General features: G+C 42.6%; 2 protein-coding genes across 2 annotated transcripts in view; one reads left to right on the top strand and one right to left on the bottom strand.

Moving 5' to 3' along the window:
• On the top strand, positions 1–16185 carry GNAT2 (G protein subunit alpha transducin 2). Its single transcript, XM_021090070.2, has 8 exons — positions 1–179; positions 2103–2145; positions 2437–2578; positions 3285–3442; positions 6883–7011; positions 7241–7370; positions 9057–9210; positions 10015–16185. Exons 1-8 carry the CDS (start codon positions 62–64, stop codon positions 10203–10205), a joined length of 1065 nt encoding a protein of 354 aa, XP_020945729.1. The 5' UTR covers positions 1–61; the 3' UTR covers positions 10206–16185.
• A 1076-nt stretch (positions 16186–17261) lies between these two features.
• The window catches only part of GNAI3 (G protein subunit alpha i3), a 48961-nt gene continuing 45656 nt past the window's right edge, over positions 17262–20566 (bottom strand). The window contains exon 9 of the mRNA XM_005663586.4: positions 17262–20537. The gene's annotated coding sequence lies outside the window, so the exon portion shown is untranslated. The remainder of the gene's footprint in view (positions 20538–20566) is intronic.

The following is a 20566-nucleotide window of genomic DNA, read 5'->3' on the forward strand; positions in this document are numbered from 1 at the left end:
GAAATCCTAAAGGAGACGATTAAGGGCCGGAGGAAGCAGCTGAGGAGAAGACAGCAGAAAGATGGGGAGTGGAGCCAGTGCTGAGGACAAAGAACTGGCCAAGAGGTCCAAGGAGCTAGAAAAGAAGCTGCAGGAGGATGCTGACAAGGAAGCCAAGACCGTCAAGCTGCTATTGCTGGGTGAGCGAGATGGGAAGATGAGCCAGAGAAGGAGAAGTACCTTCTCCTTCTCCTTCCTGCTTATCCTGGATGGTAGGTGGGTTTTAGCCCACTGTGTGGGGAGGAGGGATGGCAGGTCATTTTTCTTCTCCTCATCCAGTCTCAGGCTAGGGGATCAGGAACTCAAAGGCTGAGCAAGCCACCCCAGTGAGATCCAGAATGCCAGTGCCACTCTGGAATTGTTCGGCCCCTCTTCTGGTTTAAGCCAGGAAGAATGCAAGGCCAGGATGGACCCACCCACCTCTGGATCTAACCAAACCTAACACCAATTAGCAAATACCCTGAACAGTGGGCTTGCAGACTCACCCAATCTGCAGTCAGAGAACTCGGAAAAGGACAGTGGGCTCAGAATGGTGGACTCAGAAGCCCTACCACATAATCGGTGCCATGTAGTCCCTGGGATATGTCCATGGGTTCTTGCCAAGTATGCTGGTTCCTTCTCCTTGCTCTCAGTAAAAATTTGTAAAAAAGTTTATAAATAGGGATCCCTGAGTGGAGAGGCTCCTTTCCTGGCTTCCTATTCAGTACTGCCTCTAAAGCCCCTGCCAGATGGGAAGCTCATCAGCTTGATGAGCTCCTAAGCAGATCACAGGTTTGTGCTGAAAAAAAGAAAAGCACCTCAGTCGTCAGAAGTTCATGACGGCTGTAAATAGACCAAGACAATAGAGAAGGGACTCCCAGTGAAGGAGAAACCCCATTGATAGTATAGAGCTAGGCTAGCTGGTAGGGTTTTTTGTTTTTATTTTAAATTTTGTTTGTTTTGTTTTGTTGTCTTTTTAGGGCCACACCCACTGCATCTGAAAGTTCCCAGGCCAGGGGCCAAATGGGAGCTGCAGCTGATGACCTACGTCACAGCCGCAGCCACGCCAGATCCTTAACTCACTGAACGAGGCCAGGGATGGAACCTGCATTCCCATGGATACTAGTCAAGTTGGTGACCACTGAGCCACACCGGGAACTCCCAAGCGGGTAGGGTCTTTATAGCAGAGGACTGGGTGGCTGGGCTGGGTTTCCAAGCCCACGAGGAGCCTGAGAACTAGAGCCGCAGGCTAAGGCACCTCCTTTTCCTCAGCTGATCTGTGGCATAGCCCTCAGGACACACTAAAGAGCATCCCTGCACCCGGACTCCAAAGAGCCCAGGAGGCTACAGAGCGGAAAGAGACAGCAAGGCCACAGAGAGACCTTTTAAGCCTAAGCCGCTTTCTTCTACATTCGGGATAAGAAGCTTAGGGAGAACTAGCTCAGGATAAGTGGGAGGGGGTTAAGCCTCAGGGATATAGAGACTGGGGGAGAGGGTTGCAGGGTGTGTGGGGTTCTGATGGAGGGAGAGGGGAGTGTGAATGAGGATATTAGAACATTTTAGCCCACAAAGGACACAGCAAGATAATGGAAAAAGCGTATTTCAGTGAAGGGATCCAGCTGTCTCCAGTCCTGCCATAAGATCAGTCTCCGGAGTAAAAATAGGCAGAGTAGAAATGTATTAAAGGAACATCTCTGAATCTCTGTGGCTCTCAGTGAGATTTTGCACAGCCTCACCCCCATCCCAAGACATCGGAAAGGTCTAGAGACGTCTTTAGCTGTCACAATTGGAAGAGTGACGTGCTGTTGGCCTCCAGTGGGTAGAGGCCAGGCGTGCTGCTCAGCACCCTGCACAGGACAGCTCTCTATATGCACAAAATGTCAGCAGTGCAGAGGCTGAGAAACTCTAAATCCAGGCTGAATGGCCTGAGCTCACGGCTGGCAGCAACTGAGGCTGTGGTCACCCCCTGTATTCTCTCCTAACACGGTTCCCCAGCGAGCGGTGGCTGAGACGTCCCCCGGGCACCTACTGGAGGGTGGGGGAGAAGTGGTGGAAATCCGAAGCATAAGCATTTCTCCCTGCAGGTGCCGGGGAGTCAGGGAAGAGCACTATCGTCAAACAGATGAAGTGAGTAGGCACAAAGCCCCAAGGGACTGAGGTAGGGTGAAGAAGTCAGTAGGGCCAGGGGAAGCCTGGAGGATAAAGGGCGCTTTAGCCTGAAGGAACCTCGGCAAAGCATATAAAAGACCTCATTCCTAAGGCCCCTCATCTGCATGCCCCATGTCCCTCACACTCCACCTTGAACAGCAGTACGAAGAGAGATTAAGTTCTTAGGACCCTTTAAATCCCCCCAGCTTCCCAGTCCCTTAGGTCTGGTTACTCAGGTCCAGCTAAGGGCTGGGTGTCTCCCTCTTGCAGGATCATTCATCAGGATGGCTATTCACCAGAAGAATGCCTGGAGTACAAGGCCATCATCTATGGGAACGTGCTGCAGTCCATCCTGGCTATCATCCGGGCCATGTCCACACTGGGCATTGACTACTCTGAACCGAGCTGTGCGGTACGTGGTTAATGGTATGTGGTTGAGGATGGAAGGGCTAATGAGAAGAAAGAGACCAGAGGAAACATCAGAAAAAGGCTTATGTAACGAAAACCCTACCTGCTGAGCTTCAAGTCTTACTTCAGTCTTCTAGAAGCGTGCAATTCCTACCTTTGTCATAAATGTTCATAGAAATCTGCTCTCAGCTTCCCCTGCCTTTTTGTCTTATTTTATCATTTAAATTGTTCCCCCTGGGTTCCTTGCTTTGGCTGCAGAACTTTCATAAGCTAAATCTCTAGTTCCAGTACGGGCCTCTTCCTAGGTTTGAATCATTGAAAAGACAAAGGCCGTGGGTTCCTGTCTACCATCTTGTCCGTTGCATGGTCAATCCGGTCTTTAAACTTCCAGTCTCCCTGCAGCAGAGGCACCGTATTTTGTGGCAGGACACTCACTTTTGGACTAAGGGTAGAAGATGAAAACAGCACAGAGAGAGCCCTGGGGACCTCTGCTGTCCATTAGGCATCCCAGGGCTTGATACCCTGCCCCCTCTACATCTCAGACGCACTCTCAAAAATTAATCAGTGTTTTCTTAGAATGCTCGCTGGACACTGTCTCCCCCTCGGGCTTTGGTAGCAATGCAAAATGGTTTCTTTTCAACACTACCCCAGAAACTTCCTGGAAAGCCTTCACTTCTGCCTAATTCTCACCTGGGTTTCTTTCTTAACAGGACGATGGGCGACAGCTCAACAACCTGGCTGACTCCATTGAGGAGGGTACCATGCCTCCGGAGCTGGTGGAGGTCATCAAGAAGCTGTGGAAGGATGGTGGGGTGCAAGCCTGCTTCGACAGAGCTGCAGAGTACCAGCTCAATGACTCAGCATCTTAGTAAGACTCTGGGGAAGGGGTCGGATGAGGGATCAAGCAGCCTCCCGGGAGAAATCACAGCTAACCTAAAACTTTAGGCACTGAAAGCTGGAGACCTGAGGACTGAATTCAGCCAGTGTATCTGTTTTGTTAGGCTTGAGCAGTGTTTTACTCTGCTTTGAATTTAATACGCCTTTAGATGGGGACATTCACCCCAGCTCCCATCACTCTGTATTGCTTTACATTGGTTCACTGCAGCCTACAAAGCTGAAGACTCAAAGTTCAAAATAGGGAGTTCCTGTTGTGGCTCAGCAGTAGCAAACCCGACTAGTATCCATGAGGAGGCAGGTTTGATCCCTGGCCCCACTCAGTGGGTTAAGGATCCCGAGTTGCTGTGGCTGTGGCATAGACCGGCAGCTGCAGCTCTGATTCGATCCCTAATCTGGGAACTTCCATATGCCGTAGATGCTACCCGAAAAAAGAAAAAAATTCAAAACAGAGGTGCTCTGTTTCACAGTCCTTAGCCCCTGTCCTCTGAAATTAAAGCAGGGTCTCTCCTTCCAGAGCCATGAGCACTAATGCAGCTCTGCAGTTCTGCCACTCGCTCTCCTGGGAGGCTTGTGACCCATGAGGGCCTGTTCAGGACTGAATTTTCTAGCTGGTAACATAGGCTCTACTTAGGCCACTAACCAAAATGAAAGTCTCCTTTTGGGAGTGCCAGGGCACAGGACACAAACTGCCAGGGCAAAGCAAAGGAAGTTGGTCAGGGATTAGAGAGCACCGACTCTGCAAAGCTAGTGCCCCAAAGAAAAGGTACACAGAGTTTATCAATCCTGCCTCAAACAGCAAGAGCTTACGCCATAGACGGCATGAGCTTTGGGGTCAAACAGACCTGGGTCTAGTCCCTGTTCTGCCACATAATGTTGTAATAAAGTTATTATTTACTACCCCTGGAGGACTCACACACTCACTCAGGCCTAGGCACTGCTCAGTGCATTAGGTACAATTTTTTTGTTTTTTGTTTTTTTGCTTTTTAGGGCCACACCCATGGCATATGAAAATTCCCAGGTTAGGGGTCAAATGCAAGCTGCAGCTGCTGGCCTACGCCACAGCAGCCACAGCCCCTCAGAATCCAAGCCTCGTCTGCAAACTACACCACCACTCACGGCAACGCTGGATCCTTAACCCGCTGAGTGAGGCTGGGGGTCGAACCCTCATCCTCATGGATACTAGTCAGGTTCATTTCCACTGTGCTATGACAGGAACTCCTAAGTACACTTTCTTATTTAATCTGCACAATATGCCTTTACGGTAGATAGTGTTTTTTATTAGTCCTATTTACAGATGAAAAAACTGAGGTTCAAAGAAGTGAATTTGCCCAAAATCATAAAGTAGCAGAGGCTGTATTTAAATCCAAGTCTATTTGACTACGAAGATGAATGGGTTTTTTTTTTTAGGGGGGGGGGATTGTCTTTTCTAGGGCCCCACTCGCGGCATATGGAGGTTCCCAGGCTAGGCGTCCAATCAGAGCTGCAGCCACCGGCCTACACCAGAGCCACGGCAACATGAGATCTGAGCCGTGTCTGCGACCTACACCACAGCTCACAGCAACGCTGGATCCTTCAAGCACTGAGCAAGGCCAGGGATCGAACCCTCAACCTCTTGGTTCCCGGTCGGATTTGTTAACCACTGAGCCACAAGAGGAACTCCCCCAGATGAATGTATTTTATAATACATCACAGTGCCTCTTATCCTGGACAAGTTAATTATTTAACTCTTCTGGATTTTTCTGTCATCTGTAAAGTGGGATATGAACTTGGAAGGTTTATGAGATTAAATGAGAATTTGAATGTGAAAATGCTTTCCATGTAGTAAACACTATATTAATTTCCCTTCCCTCTTTCTCTCAGTCATATCATTTCACATGTGCTTTATTTTTTTAACTTGCTAATAGTAACTGTCAGAGTTCCCGTCACAGCACATGAGAAACGAACCTGACTAGTATCTATGGGGACACAAGTTCACTCCCTGGCCTCGATCAGTGGGTTAAGGATCTGGCATGGCTGTGGGCTATGGTGTAGGCTGCAGATGCGGCTCAGATCTGGCGTTGCTGTGGCTGTGGTGTAGGTTGGCGGCTACAGCTCTATTCGCCCCCTAGCCTGGGAACCTCCACATGCCCTGGTGTGGCCCTAAAAAGACAAAAAAAAAGTAACTGTCAAAAAAAAAAGTAACTGTCAAATATATATAAAGACAGTGAGTTCCCATCATGGCTCAGTGGTTAACAAATCCGACTAGGAACCATGAGGTTTCGGGTTTGATCCCTGGCCTCAGTGGGTTAAGGATCCAGCGTGGTCGTGAGCTGTGGTGTAGGTCAGACGCGGCTCGAATCCTGCATTGCTGTGGCTCTGACGTAGGCCAGTGGCTACAGCTCAGATTCGACCCCTAGCCTGGGAACCTCCATGTGCCGCAGGTTCGGCCCTAAAAAGACAAACAAAAACAAAAACAAAACAGAATAATGCAATCAATCACCCAGCTTCAACTTTTATCAACTGATGGCCACCCTTGTTTCACTTTCTCTCCATTCCCCACTGGATCATTTCATTTCATCCTAAAAATTTCATTCTTTGTTTTTTTTTTTTTTGTCTTTTTTGCTATTTCTTGGGCCGCTCCCGCGGCATATGGAGGTTCCCATGCTAGGAGTCAAATCAGAGCTGTAGCCTCCGGCCTACGCCAGATCCACAGCAACGCAGGATCCAGCCGTGTCTGCAACCTACACCACAGCTCACGGCAACGCCGGATCGTTAACCCACTAAGCAAGGGCAGGGACCGAACCCGCAACCTCATGGTTCCTAGTCGGATTCGTTAACCACTGCTCCACAACGGGAACTCCTCATTGTTTGTTTTTAAAAAATAAAGATTCTTTTAAAAAGGAGTCACAACATAACAATTGCACCTAAATATTTAATGATTCCTTAATGTCACCAAATATCTAAATCAGTATTCACTCAAGTTTCCTCAATGATCGCAAATGTTTTCCCTTCAACCTGATTCAGTGTATAAACAAGGTCCATGCGTTGTACCAACTCGTGTCTTGTATGTTCCTAAAATCACTTTTAATCTATTCCTGTTTCGCAGTGAAACTTTCGGCACCCATTTAAACCAAATCTCATTCAAAGGTCTAGAAAATGTTGTAGTCAAGCAAAACACAAGGAAAAGTAATCTGACTTGACTTCAACAGGACAGAACCCCAGCCTCAAATGGGTTTGTCCCTCAGCCCCTTCCACACTGCCTTTTCTAAGGACACATGAGGGTTTGAAGGAAAGAATCCTAGATTTAGCAACATGGACTCTAATCCTGGTTCTATCATCAAGTTAGTTATACACCTTTGGGTAAGACCCTTCACCTTTTTTCACCTTGGCTGTGGAAAATTAAGCATCATCAATGCCAATCGCTTTCCCCAGCTACCTGAATCAATTAGACAGAATTACAGCACCTGACTACCTCCCCAATGAGCAAGATGTGCTACGATCCAGAGTCAAAACCACAGGCATCATTGAGACCAAGTTTTCTGTCAAAGACTTGAACTTCAGGTGAGTACATGTTCCCTGGGGGGCATGGCAGGTACCAGCAAAAGGGCATAGGTATGCTTCTTGGCCTTCAGTGAGCCCCGGCTGAGTTACTCCTGCGTCTCCCCATTTCCTCTCCATTCCCATCTTACTGCCAACTGCCCCCATAGCGGCCACCTCTCTGGGGTACACACCAAGGGCATATGGGTCATACGTTGGGCGTACGTTTGAGAACAGCTGTTTCTTCTCTCAGGATGTTTGATGTGGGTGGGCAGAGATCAGAGAGAAAGAAGTGGATCCACTGCTTTGAGGGCGTCACCTGCATCATCTTCTGTGCAGCCCTTAGTGCCTACGATATGGTGCTGGTGGAAGACGACGAAGTGGTGAGTGGCCTTTGCACCAAGCAGCTTTGATAGCACGTTCCCCACAACCCATCCACTAAGCTTTGTGTCACTACAGCGCCTCCACTTGGGGGCATTGGTTTCAGCTCATGTTAATAATCTAGCAGTCTTCCGGCAGACCAATCAGTGTTTCAGGCAAGTAATTCTTGAAAAATCTCTTCTGTAGGTTCTAGGTTAGCACTTTAGAGCTCCAGATTTACTAAGAGCTTGGTCTCAGGTTAGATATCCAAGTATCATATCACAGAGCTCATAAGAGAAATTGAGTATTAAAGGGATAAGTAATCATTAACTTGGCCAAGCAAAGACGTTATACTTAGTCCTCTCCCAGGCTGCCAATGGGAGTAAAGGCTAAGAGATGAAAATGACAGAGCAGAAAAAAGTGTATGATGTCTATCTTTATGCAACGCGATAAGGGGGCTGAGCTACTAACATCATATGGAAACCTAAATATATACTCAGTGTCAACAGGACAAAGGGGAGACCAGCAAACCAGGTTTCTCACATGCCACTTAAATTGGCGGCTGGTGAACCACCTGAGGGTGGTCTCCTGAGTGTGTAGAGTTTTACAAGACAGGGGCTCAGCAGGACAAGTGTCAGCTCAGCCAGGTACCTTCCAAGTGAAGACAGAGGATGTCAAAGGTATGGAAAATGCCAATTTCACATAAGCATCGGCTCTATAAACAGAGGACCACAGCTTACTGATAAAAGACAAGGCTCCTATCCTCTTATCCCCTGCTCCAGTTCTCCCTTCTCCTTCAGGGTCAGGTTCAAGTTCACATTAGAGCATTCTGAATATCTTCTAACCAAAATGTCTTACAGGGCCATTCATTTTCCAAGATCTTTCATTTTTAACCTTGAAGTCTACAAGGTCTTAAAAGGTTTTTGCAGGAGTATTAGCTATTAGAAATGGCTCCAAATTAGTTTCCTTTTTTAGGTGAAAAGATTGAGCCCAGGTCAGCAAAGAGCACACTTAGAGAGCCTCAAGTCCTGCTCCTCAGCAACAGGCTGGCCTGGGGCACTGGGTAACCTCAGGACCCTGCAGATTATTGCATTACTGCTCACTCACTCAAAGTGGCAATCGGAGAAGGAAATGAGGCCGAAGTACTTGTGATGTGGCACTGGGAAATTCTTTAGCCCTCACCATGTGGCACCAGTGCCGAAGAATCCATACCATGTTTCTGCCCAAACTGAAATCTGGGCCTCTAGACAAGAGGCTAGCAAAACCATCCTGGAGATGTACATGGACTGGGGTTAACTCAGGCGCAGTTTCAGCCCTCAATCAGCAGCCCTTATGGATAGCAAAGTCCTGAGTTGTGCCCTGGCCACCAAAGACCTGCATAACACTTACTGCATACCTATATGCCAGTTACTACCCTGGGCATGATACATACATGATCTCATTTAACTTCATAATAATCCTATGAGATAGGAAAACAGACTCAGAAAAGCTCAACACCTGCCCCCGAATCACACAGCTGTGAGATAAAAAAGCTTAGAAGGAAGTCAGAGCTCTTTGGCTCTACTCCACCACACGAAAAAGAGATAAGCTGTGCTCTACCTTTCCATTTACATTTGGAACACTAGTCCCTGCAGGGGGAATGAGACAGCAAGTAGACATATATCCCATCAGCCCAACCTGATCTCTCTGATGGTATTTCCTCTTACTAGAATCGTATGCATGAGTCATTGCACCTGTTCAACAGCATTTGCAACCACAAGTTCTTTGCGGCTACTTCCATTGTCCTCTTTCTCAACAAGAAGGACCTCTTTGAGGAAAAAATCAAGAAAGTCCATCTCAGCATTTGTTTTCCTGAGTATGATGGTAAGTGCCAAGGGTTAGAGACAATTCTTTCATAGTAATGACAGGTGATTTCCTCATTTCCGGTACCAAGGAGTCATGAAGGAACTTGTCTTTAGGGAGTAGTGAAGTGTAATCTCCTTTGCTTTGCTGAGTTGATGATCCCTTATTCCTTTACTTTTATCTTTTTGCTTTTTTTTTTTTTTTTAGGGCCACACCCATGGCATATGTTAAGTTCCCAGGCTAGGGGCTGAATCAGAGCTAAGCTGCCAGCCTACACCACAGCCACAGCCATTAGGATCTAAGCCGCATCTGTGACCTACACCACACCTCATGGCAATGCCAGATCCTTGACCCACTGATAGAGGCCAGGGATCAAACCCAAGTCCTCGTGGATACTAGTTAGGTTTGTTACTGCTGAGCCACAACAGGAACTCCCCCCTATTTCTTTAATAGTCAGTTCCATTTATAAGCTTTGTGATGTCCAAGTGATATTTGGATGTCTAAGTGAGAAACTTGGGCATTTAGTTAGAGATTTACATTCAGATGTCTCTGGAATAGAGCAGACATTAACTGCAGGAGAGCCACCGAGTGTTCAAATGATACCTGCCAGAAATCAAGAATGGAGAAAAAGAGACACCTCTTTCTTCAATTTCTTTGCTCAAGTGGGAAACACTAGAGTACAATAGAGAAGACCCTCCCTCCAAAAACAGGCCCCCAACCACAGCTGTCTCACACATTTTGAGGATCAAGTCAGTTACTTAAAAATTAAGTGAGCAACTAAGGGTTAATTTATCCCACTTCTTTACTGTTTTTCTGGAAAACCAGGGAACAACTCTTATGAGGATGCAGGGAATTATATCAAGAGTCAGTTCCTTGACCTCAACATGAGAAAAGACGTCAAAGAAATCTATAGTCACATGACCTGTGCTACAGATACACAGAATGTCAAATTTGTATTTGATGCAGTTACGGATATTATCATCAAAGAAAACCTCAAGGACTGTGGACTCTTCTAATGCTCACCATTCCTCAAGTACACCTTCTATAAACAGGCTTGGAATCTGGGTAATTTCAAGCAGAAAAATTTAGGTCAATATATCATGACATGAAGAATGAATCCATTCTCCCTTGGAGATGGAGTATGTATGACTGCAATTGTGTCTCATATGTTCTTTTACAAGTGGGATGGCTAGTGCAGTTTTAAAGAACACAAGGCCCGGAGTCTGAAGACCCAAGTTCCAGTACTAGTTCTGCAACTTACTATAAAAATGTAAATATTTCATTTCTTTGAACCTTGAGTCCCTCATCTATAAAATGAAAATAACGTCTCCACTACTTCAGAACTTTTTATTATTCTAATAATTATTCTAATGATTTATCAATTATTCTAATGATCACAAACATAATAAAGTGAAGGCACATAAAACCTGTGTGGTTAGTCACAGAAAAAAATCCTATATAAAAGCTCTAACTTAAGAAATTCAACACGAGGTTTTTAGATGAATTATCCTAAACAAAAGAGCAAACCTTCCCTGAAGCCTGCAAAAAGTAATTAAAAACAAAACCTCAATAAACCTACCACTTCTTTTTACTAACAGACCTTTATGTGCCTTAGCTCAGAGATCTGAATCACTAGATAGATGTGAGTTCGTTAGTTTTCTAAGGCACATCCAAAAATTGATTTTTATTAAGCATAGATTATCTATCCCTTTGCTCCCAAACTGCCAAAAGACTCTGTTCCCTATATCTCTGTAAGCGCAGGGATACTTGCCACTGTAAGTAGCTTTCTTAGCTCTACAAGACACTTTCTGAATAAACTTAGAGGACGTAACATACTCCCACTTGGAGTATTAATGATTTTATTGTTGCCACTTCCATATCACAGAATTAAAAATAAGTGAGCGATCCTAAAATCCTCATCTCAATTGCTACATGTTTCAGAACTAAAAAAGGCAGTGATTTTGCTTTAGGCGCTGAAAATCTTTGCAGCTGGGTCCATGTGATGCCTGGCTGAAAACAACATCCCCCCAAACAGGCCAACAATTAAATTTATTCTTTAAGCTCCTGTGAGGGGAACAAAGCTTGTATTTATCTTGACAGGAGGTGGTGACGTCAAGTATAGATTTAGCATTTACAACTACTAGGAAAGAAAGCTCTTGGCATCCAAGATTTGGTATATAAAAGAAAGTGTCAATTAAAATGAAAATCTGCTCCTTGCCAGGAATACACATTCACACTTAGGCTACTACTAGCAATATTGATACTACAGAGCCATATGAGCTTGAAATACACCGAAGAATAAATTTGCAGCTGTTAAAATTGGATTCATTTAATAGTCTTCCTGATTACTTGAAAAGGAACCAACTTTGGAAAATTACCAGAGAAGAAAAAAACACAATTCTGCCTACTGACGATCAAAAAAGTAAGCCAGGAGTTCCCACTATGTCTTAGTGGGTGAAAATTCCAACTGCAGCAGCTTGAGCCACTTGCAGAGATGCAGGTTCAATCCCAGCTCAGTGCAGTGGATTAAAGGATTCTGATGCTGCCACAGCAGCTGCAGTTCAATTCAATCCCTGGTCTAGAACTTCCATATGCTGTAAGTGGGGACATTAAAAAAAAAAAATAAGTGCTTGTTGAGGGACTATTCTAAAGGGCAAACTCCAATGATCACTACCTTCTTGGCTTTAACTCAACTTGTAGGGATTCTGAGTCTTTTTGGTATCATGGATCTCTCTGGCAGTCTGATGAAACCTATGGATCTCTTCTCAAAATAGTTAAAAGTGCATAAAATAGAATTCAGAATTACAAAGGAAACAGACATACTGAATTCAGCTCTATCTTTGGTGTTCTGAAGCCCCAGGTTAACAATCTTTGCTACAGCCATGATCTTATCTATACAGGGCCCAAGCGTAATTGTTCCCATTTATTCCACTTTCAAGTAGGATAGCCCCACCCACCCCCAAATCATGCCAGATTGTTTATTTTTTTCTTTCTTTTTTTTTCCTTTTCTTTTTAGGGCTGCATCTGTGGCATATAGAGGTTCCCAAGCTAGGGGTTGAATCGGAGCTATGGCTACCAGACTATGCCACAGCCACAGCCACACAGGATCCGAGCTGCATCTGGGACCTATGCCACAGCTCCCGGCAACACCAGATCCTTAACCCACTGAGCAAGGCCAGGGATCAAACCCACAACCTCATAGTTCCTAGTTGGATTCATTTGCACTGCGCCACGACAGGAAATCCTGTTCCTTTAAGTTTTCCTTAATCTTTGGCTCTAGGCAGGAATTGGTTATGGGCCAAACTATAAAAGATTGACGTTCATACAGAACCTGTCCTATAGAACTAGTATGAAAACAGAGCCAGTGGGACAGGTCTTCTGGTAGAACGATCTCTAGCAGAATAAAACATGTTTTATTTCTTTTGCTTCGGCAGACATCCCAACACTTTTAACTAGTTTATAAACAAATTCACACAAGCCACCCTATATGCACTTTGCAATAGGTTTATTTTGGAGGCTGGATGAAGTACCAGTACTGAAAAGCAACACATTCTACAGCTGATTTACTGAAGTTAGGATCTGGCTAATCATTTCATGTTTTCAAACTAAAACTCTTCTAGTGAGTCTATAAAGAATAAAATTTGGGGCCTTGGTCATCCATTCACCTGTTTCTTAGAACAAAGTCAAAACAATCTTCTGAAGCTCTTAGCCAACACTGGGCTCTTCTCTGAAAAGGTAAGAGAATTTTACCTGTGAAATTTACTTTGAAATGTTCTGGATAGGCTTCCAAAAAAGGCATTAATCCTTACCCTAGCTCAACTGTCAGGCCCAGAGATGGTTCCCAAACCTTACACTACCAGAGACAACCACATCAGGACTTCTCCCACACAACTGGCTTATTTTATCTCATGGACATTTTGATTGTGTGCATGAAAAGGTCTTTTTGTATAAAATGGCTCTTAGAAAGCTTAAAATCAAAATTAAGCCATACACTCACTCTGGTCTCTACATGTCTTTTTTTTTTGCTTCGCTTTACATTTACACTATACTACTGAATTGTATGTCATTACAAATTCCTTTTTGTAACAAGACAGGTTAGAAACTAATACCATCGTGGCTCAGCAGTTAACAAACCCGACTAGTATCCATGAGGACATGGGTTGGAGCTCTGGCCTCGATTAGTGGGGTAAAGATCCGGCATTGCTGTGAGCTGTGGTGTAGGTCACAGAAGTGGCTTGGATCCTGAGTTGCTGTGGCTGTGGCATAGGCCAGCAGGTGCAGCTCCCATTTGACCCCTAGCCTCGGAACTTCCATATGCCACGGGTGTGTCCCTAAAAAAAAGGAAAGAAAAAAAAACAAGTAACTAATACTCAATTCTATATTAATATACTGCAATCTTAATTCTTAGAATGATAAAATCAGAAGAAACTTAAAATATTACAGGTCCATGTCTAGTAATTTATAGACAAGACACGGAGGCTAAGGGAAGTGTTCATCAAGATCACACTACTAGGAAGTAGCAGTACTAGAAAACTCAAGCAGGTCTTCTAAATCCAGAGTCAGTGGTCTTTCTCTATGTGCCATGCTACCAACAGCCCACCATACATTATGACATTAAAGTCATCTTCTCTTTTTCCTAAATTCCTGCTATTTCCAACCAAATCCTTGGTTATTTTAAAATTATGCCACCTCTAAATCATAGATACTTAAAAGCATCTCCAAACTAAATACAAAGTGGTCTCAAGATGGAATTCAAAATTAGCATAAAATTAGAAAAATATAAATATCTTTGTCAAAGGTATAATTTCCTGTTCTTATCCTTGGAGGGGAGAGACTGTAATACATTTCCCTTGCTTTGCATGGTTAGACACTGATGACGGCAAGCCGAATGTAAATTAGATTCCATTTCATGTAAATCTGATGACGGCTGTTTTTTCTTTACAAAAATATGACTGACATAAAGGGACAAATACAGTATGATTCCACTTATATGAGATACCTAAATTAGTCATGAAGTAAATATGGAAAGTAGAATGATGGTTACCAGGGGCCGGGAGAAGGAGATGGGGAGTTACTGTTTAACTGGCACGGAGTTCCAGTTTGGGAAGATGAAAAAATTTCTGGAGATGGATGTTGGTGATAATGTGAATGCACTTAATACTATGAACTATACACTTAAAAATGAGTAAAATGGCAAATTTCCACAATAAAAAAGTGGAAAAATATCATTGAAATGCTTTTATGTTTCTGTGGATTAATGGATAAAAGAAGCACAAAAATTCAGTCTAAAAATTCAGGCTAAAAGCAATATAAAAGACACATTTACTTCAAACAGTTCCTACTATGATTAAAAAATCCACTAACACATACCCCAAATAAGTCCAAATCAGTGTGGCCTATCCCCAAGGTGAAAAATTAACTGCACTCAAAACCCATTCTAGGAGTTCCCATTGTGGTGCAGTGGAAGTGAATCCGACTAGGAACCACGAGGTTGCGATCTCTGGCCTCGCTCAGTGGGTTAAGGATCCAGCGTTGCCATGAGCTGTGGTGTAAGTCGAAGACACAGCTCAGATCTGGTGTTGCTGTGGCTGTGGTGTAGGCAGGCAGCTATAGCTCCAATTGGACCCCTAGCCTAGGAACGTCCATATGCTTTGAGTGTGGCCCTAAAAAGACAAAACACACACACACACATAAAACCATTTTACCCTTGGAGATGTGCCATAGACCAAAGTGTCCCGGCCATGCTGGGTGGAGAAGGTGGTGAGGGGTGAAAAGCTCTTATCTCCCGTGGCCCTCTCTACCCGGCACAGCCCCTGGAGCTCGGATTCCAGCAGGACTTCAGTGTTGGGCCAGGGACTGCAAGGCAGAACTTCTGGTGACCCTGCTAGGTAAAAGCATGAAGACATCTCTCTGAGGTCACACAGATATACTGCAGATTACATAAGGGAACTTTTCTGCCCTTTGACCATGGAAAAGCAAGCACTAGTTTGAATGGAAAATAAAGAACTGGATTTAAATGCAAAACAAAGACCTTTTTGCCTTGCTTCACAAAATACAGACCAATCTAGCAGGTTTTAAAAATGAATGTGGCAAAAGTGATGCAGAGAAAAGACAACCAGCTACAATGAATACATTTGTTGGTATTGTCTTAGGAGGTAAACTTTTTTGCAGCAGAGTACAATCTTGAATATCCTAACGAATATTTACAAAATACTTTAAGATAGGTTATTTCTATGTGATCAGAATCATAGAACACCATAGCTGGACAGACTAACTGAGTCCATCTTTAGATGAGGGATGTAAAGAGTGAAAGATTTCACAGCCAGCTGAAAGCAGGGAAAAGACCAGGACCCAGCACACCAAACAACTCTTCAGCCTCTAAGACTGTGAGAGGTCTCAGGACCTTTATCTTACATGAACAAGGATGAACAGTTAGAAAAAAAACAGGTCATTTCTTATGACTTGTTACGTCTACTGGGAATCTCTCTTACTAACAAGCCTTTAGGTAAAAATGTTTGGATACCCAAAGGATGAGGGCAGGGAGCAGGGGGAGTGAGTAGAGGAGAGGAGACAAACCAGGGTGTAGAGAATTCAATACTCCCGCTGTCAAAGCCCTTACAGCTTAGTGAATGCTGATACACTGAGATGGTGTATCGCAGCAGTATATTTACTAGTATTTCATTATTTCTGCTACCATCTTGATTCCCATTAGATTTCAGGAAGGGAAAACATATATCACTAGGCATGTGAATCCTTTCATATTATATTTGACTCCTTAATTATTCCCCTTAGCTACTGCTTTCCAAGCCCTGCAAAAAGCCCTTCCCAACCCCAAGCCCAACAAAATCTACCACCAGTAAATGAATGTTCATGTTATTACACATGCAGTTACCTTTGTTATAGGATTTTATCTTACTTTACTGTGTGTATCTTTCAATTTTCACTGAATAAACAAATGGAATGAAATACATGAAATAAATGTTTGGAAACCCCAAATACCTTGTTTTGTCTTAATTCTGTATAAAAACAAAATACTCTGTGTCTAAAATGTAGGAACGGTGTTTGACCACACAGTCCTCATTCCAATTTTCCGAGTGAAAGGCACTTTTAAGTCAAGTACAAAAGGTGCTTTGTAACTACTGGCATATAAAAAAATAATTCAGTCATTCACTACTGATTTTGAAGTTGTTGACTATTTGTGTTGAACTTTAATATAAGGTCTGTTCAGTTGTCCCCAAATGTTAGCCCAGGTTAGCTGCATCAGAACCACCTGAGAAGTTTATTTAAAAAATACGTATTTCCAGGAAGTGGCTCAGACACTTTATTGAGTGGAGTTTTGCCAGAGAATTTGCATATGTTAATCTTGTACCTTGGGTAGCTATTGCTGCATAATATTCCACATTATCTCTTATTCCTGAGAAGACCTGGGTAAAGCCAGGTGTAACCCTGACATGGTATCAGAAAAAAACTGTCCTGCCCTGATTTGTTCTGAAATATGTTCTCCTCAGCAGAAATAACTCATAAAAGGTTATGAGAAAATTGGGGGGTAGGAGTGGAGGTTTAAAACCTAAACAAAGGTAAAGAAACGATACTGACCATCCTGGAAGTCAGTTCTCCAGTAGGCCTCACTTATATCTTTTACTTTGTGTTAGTTGACAGCAAGAGCAACTTTCAATTTCAAGCATCTAAGCACCCCGTTTTTTTCTTGTGCTTGGATGGCCATAAAGTTATATAGAGATCTGTGGCTGGTCCAAGTCAGGTATCTGATTTGTACTATGAAACAGAAATTTTGTTCTTTTGTTGTTTGCTTGCTATTTTTGACCAAGCCCAAGGGATGTGGAAGTTCCCGGGCCAGGGATCGAACCCAAGCCAAAGGAGTGACCTAACACAGCAGTGACAACACTAGATCTTTAACCTACTGAGCCACCAGTGTTTCTGAGACCGTTCTTAAAGATTTTCCCAGTAATACAGTAAAAGGAATTAATACTATTTTAGGTTTATATAAATGAGTAGAGGACTGTTGTTTTTTGAATATCTGGAAGGGGAAAAAAAAAATCAATCAGAGGCAGGTATTTAATTGGATGAGAGACTAACTTTACCTTATATGTAACTGCCAATGCAGCAAGGAGCTCTGCAAACAGGAAACTCCAGAACTATGCTACGCAAATGGATAAATATATGTCACATCAGGTAAGCAATGTCCCAAGAAAGTCATAGCTACAAATCAGAGAATACTGGCCAGGATATAAGAATATAAGGTGGACAAATACATTAGAAGAACCAGCAGTTATTTTTAAATACTCCAAAATGTGCATATAATAAAACACAAATAGAATACGTAAGAGAATAAAAAGATATACAAGGCAAGAAAACAGTTTCTGAAAATTTGGTCCATCTATTCTTAGAATGCAGCACCTTGTGAAAAATAACAATCCATCAGTATGATACACTGAACTAGAGGTATAGAAGTCAAACTATCCAAGATGAAAATGACATCTCAAGACCCACTCATGAATAACTGTAAAAGTTCTTGGAATCCTCATGCCAAGAGGTGAAATCTGTTGCAAAGCTGAAATTATAAGGTTAGGGAAGACTGGCCATGAAGGAGCAGAATATCTCCTCTTTACAGAGAGCCTAATGGATGGCAATTCTACAGCCCAGGATTTAAACAGGTAGAGAAGATGTGACTGTCAAAAAAATAAAGCTGTTGTTATAGTCCTTCCTGCTAGGATCTATTTACCGTTCTTTATTTGTTAAATTTTTTTAGATGTGTTGATTTCTCAGATGGTCCAAAGCCTGGCCGCCTGAATTTTGAAACACGATCCATCACAATCTCCAGTATTTTCCACCAAAAAGACACAAGGCAACTTTTCATTTCTTTGATTACAAATATCAATCCTTTTTCTCCAGGCTGGTAGATATGATGTTTCACCCCCACATTCTGGCCCTGCTGATAAGAAAAGATCTTTTATTTCAATACACAATAGCGATCTGTATGGCTGAGGATCAAAATCACCGTTCTAAAATTACAGAATGCCAGCCCACCAACCAAGAGTCTATCTCTGAGATAGATCTAGGTGATTTTTGACTTAAGGCATATTTGAAAACCACTGACTGAAACTGTGTCCCTATGTCCTCAAGCATTGTGCATTGAGATAAATTATTTGGGATGGTGGGGTAAGAGGTGATCTTCACATAAACATAATGACAAATGTAAATGGTGTAGAGGAGAACTACTATTTTTCATTAACAGAGGGCTAAAAAAATTAACATATCAGGCAGACGTATCCAAACTAAAATGCAAAATGCATTTCAAAGTAAAATTAAATTTCGGGATTATCTCTTATTTTGGGTCATCAACAGTACCATCCCATTAGCCTGGACTATAGAAAGACTACAGTTAAAACAACACTCCAGCAGTTCTCATTTTTCCAGATGATCCTGTATTAGAGAACATACTAAGGAAAACATATTCAAAATGAACAAGTATCAACCCTATTTACATTGTGGACATAAGTCAGTTACCAAATGAAGCTGATCATTTTCCTTCTTTCAGTTTTTTTTTAGACAATACCATCTGCAGAGTTATACTTTTCCCAAAAAAGAAAGAAAGAAAGAAAAGAAAAGAAAAAAGAAAACTACCAATAAAGGCACTGAAGTGCTGTGGCTAACTTTCTGATTTGATGACCACCAACCTTAAAAAAAAAAAAAAAAAAAAGTGGAAGGTCACATCAAAAGATGAAATAGAATCCAATCCAAAAAGACTGGACCCCAAAAGGCACTGCTCAAACTATTGATTTGGAATGCTCAAAATGCATTCTCTTCATTTGCCTTCCCCCAGTGGACCACTCAACACTTAAAGACATTTGCTGTACATTGTACACAAACGGCCTGCAGGCTGAGGTGAACAGAGCTCTCCACACAACCAAAATGTAAACCTTGAAAATGGGTTTTGACTGCATACCACTTACATGGATATGACATGGCCCTCAGTCAGGCCAAGACTCAACAATACTATTACACCAAAAGACTAGGACCTTCAGGGAACCCTCCTACCTAAACCCATTCTCAGACAAAAGCCAAAGCACACTCAGCCGGGGCAAAAAACAGAAGAAGATATTTCCGAAAAGGACTAGTTACAAACAGGAACAAACCTGGACTCTTTACTCACCATTTTAATACTGCTGCCAACTATAACAGATTAAAATCTGTACACACAACACAGTGGGGAAAAGTCCTAAAATCAATGGTTTCAGCAAAGGAAGGTACTGACTAAGGATTACTACAATTAACATTGCTACAACAAAAACAGTGGCAAACAGGGATTTGGCACCACATTTGCAAAGTAAAAGCATGCACTATTAATACACTTTAGATGTTTCTCAACAGAAAAAGGCCATGGTAGATGGAAAACAGGGGGCATCTTTTACAGAACTCCCTATGACTGAGACAAACAAGCAAGAATCAAAGTGGCCAATTTAGCAGATATGTAGCAGCAAAGTCACTGGTTCTGTTTGGAATTTAGCAATTTGCATTTCTAATTGGCAGCTGCCCTTGGTATGTCTGTATCCAAGAAGCTGACTTTATCATACCATATCAGCATTTATCTCGTAATTTGGTAATCAGCATAAACCATGTTAACCTTCAACCATAAGCTTAAAAAAAAAGAGAGAGCTAGAATCTTATTACAGAGCTCTTCAATGTTAATTACCGTTTAGAAACCATAATGGTACTCTGAACAGGACAGTAACATAAATTGCATCCAAAAAGCTATAATTACAGTCCCAATAACTACAAAGAATTAAAGAATTATGCAAATATTATATTCTGATCATACTGAGAGTTAAAAACAAAGAGTTCCTACTAAGAAGAGTATTTTCAAGATGATCTTGTCACATCATGTGCATAGTTAAGATTGTTTGTGTTTTAATAAAGATTCTTTTGCAAAGAACTAAAATTTAGTGAAGTTATTCTTCCTTTGATGGAAAAACAAAAACAAAACAAAAACACCTAAAACACTGAACTACTGATGGTTTGTCAAGAAGAAAAAAGAGTACGCTACATATTGAAGTTCTAGAATGCAGCACCTCAACTTCACATCTGCCCTAAACATTTGAGACTGTGAACTCCAAGTGATGTCTTGATGATCAAATCATACTTTACAGTTATTTCGATTCCAATATCTGACTTTAGCATCTGTGTCAATTAAGAGTTCCTTAATACAAAAGATTGTGCTAAAGAGTGCTAAGATTCTGCATGCCGCTGCCATTCCCTGGTCCCGTTCATGCTTGCAACTGCCCAATGAGACAGCAAAAGAAGTCTGGTCTCGAAACTCCACACCGTAATAACTAGAAAAGAAAAACACTGGTAATCAGAT

This window comes from Sus scrofa, chromosome 4, assembly GCF_054392235.1.
Source record: "Sus scrofa isolate SSC_HxYL_T2T_F1_AM1 chromosome 4, Sscrofa_HxYL_maternal_Yorkshire_Landrace_v2.0, whole genome shotgun sequence".
NCBI classification, from domain to species: Eukaryota; Metazoa; Chordata; class Mammalia; order Artiodactyla; family Suidae; genus Sus; species Sus scrofa.

What these genes read in the sequence shown, in the direction of transcription:
- GNAT2 (XM_021090070.2), top strand. Translation starts at nt 62, where the DNA reads ATGGGGAGTGGAGCCAGTGCTGAGGACAAAGAACTGGCCAAGAGGTCC. An exon ending in CTCAATGACTCAGCATCTTA is followed by an intron (nt 3,443 to 6,882) that starts GTAAGACTCTGG and finishes CGCTTTCCCCAG; the next exon opens with CTACCTGAATCAATTAGACA. An exon ending in TGGTGGAAGACGACGAAGTG is followed by an intron (nt 7,371 to 9,056) that starts GTGAGTGGCCTT and finishes TCCTCTTACTAG; the next exon opens with AATCGTATGCATGAGTCATT.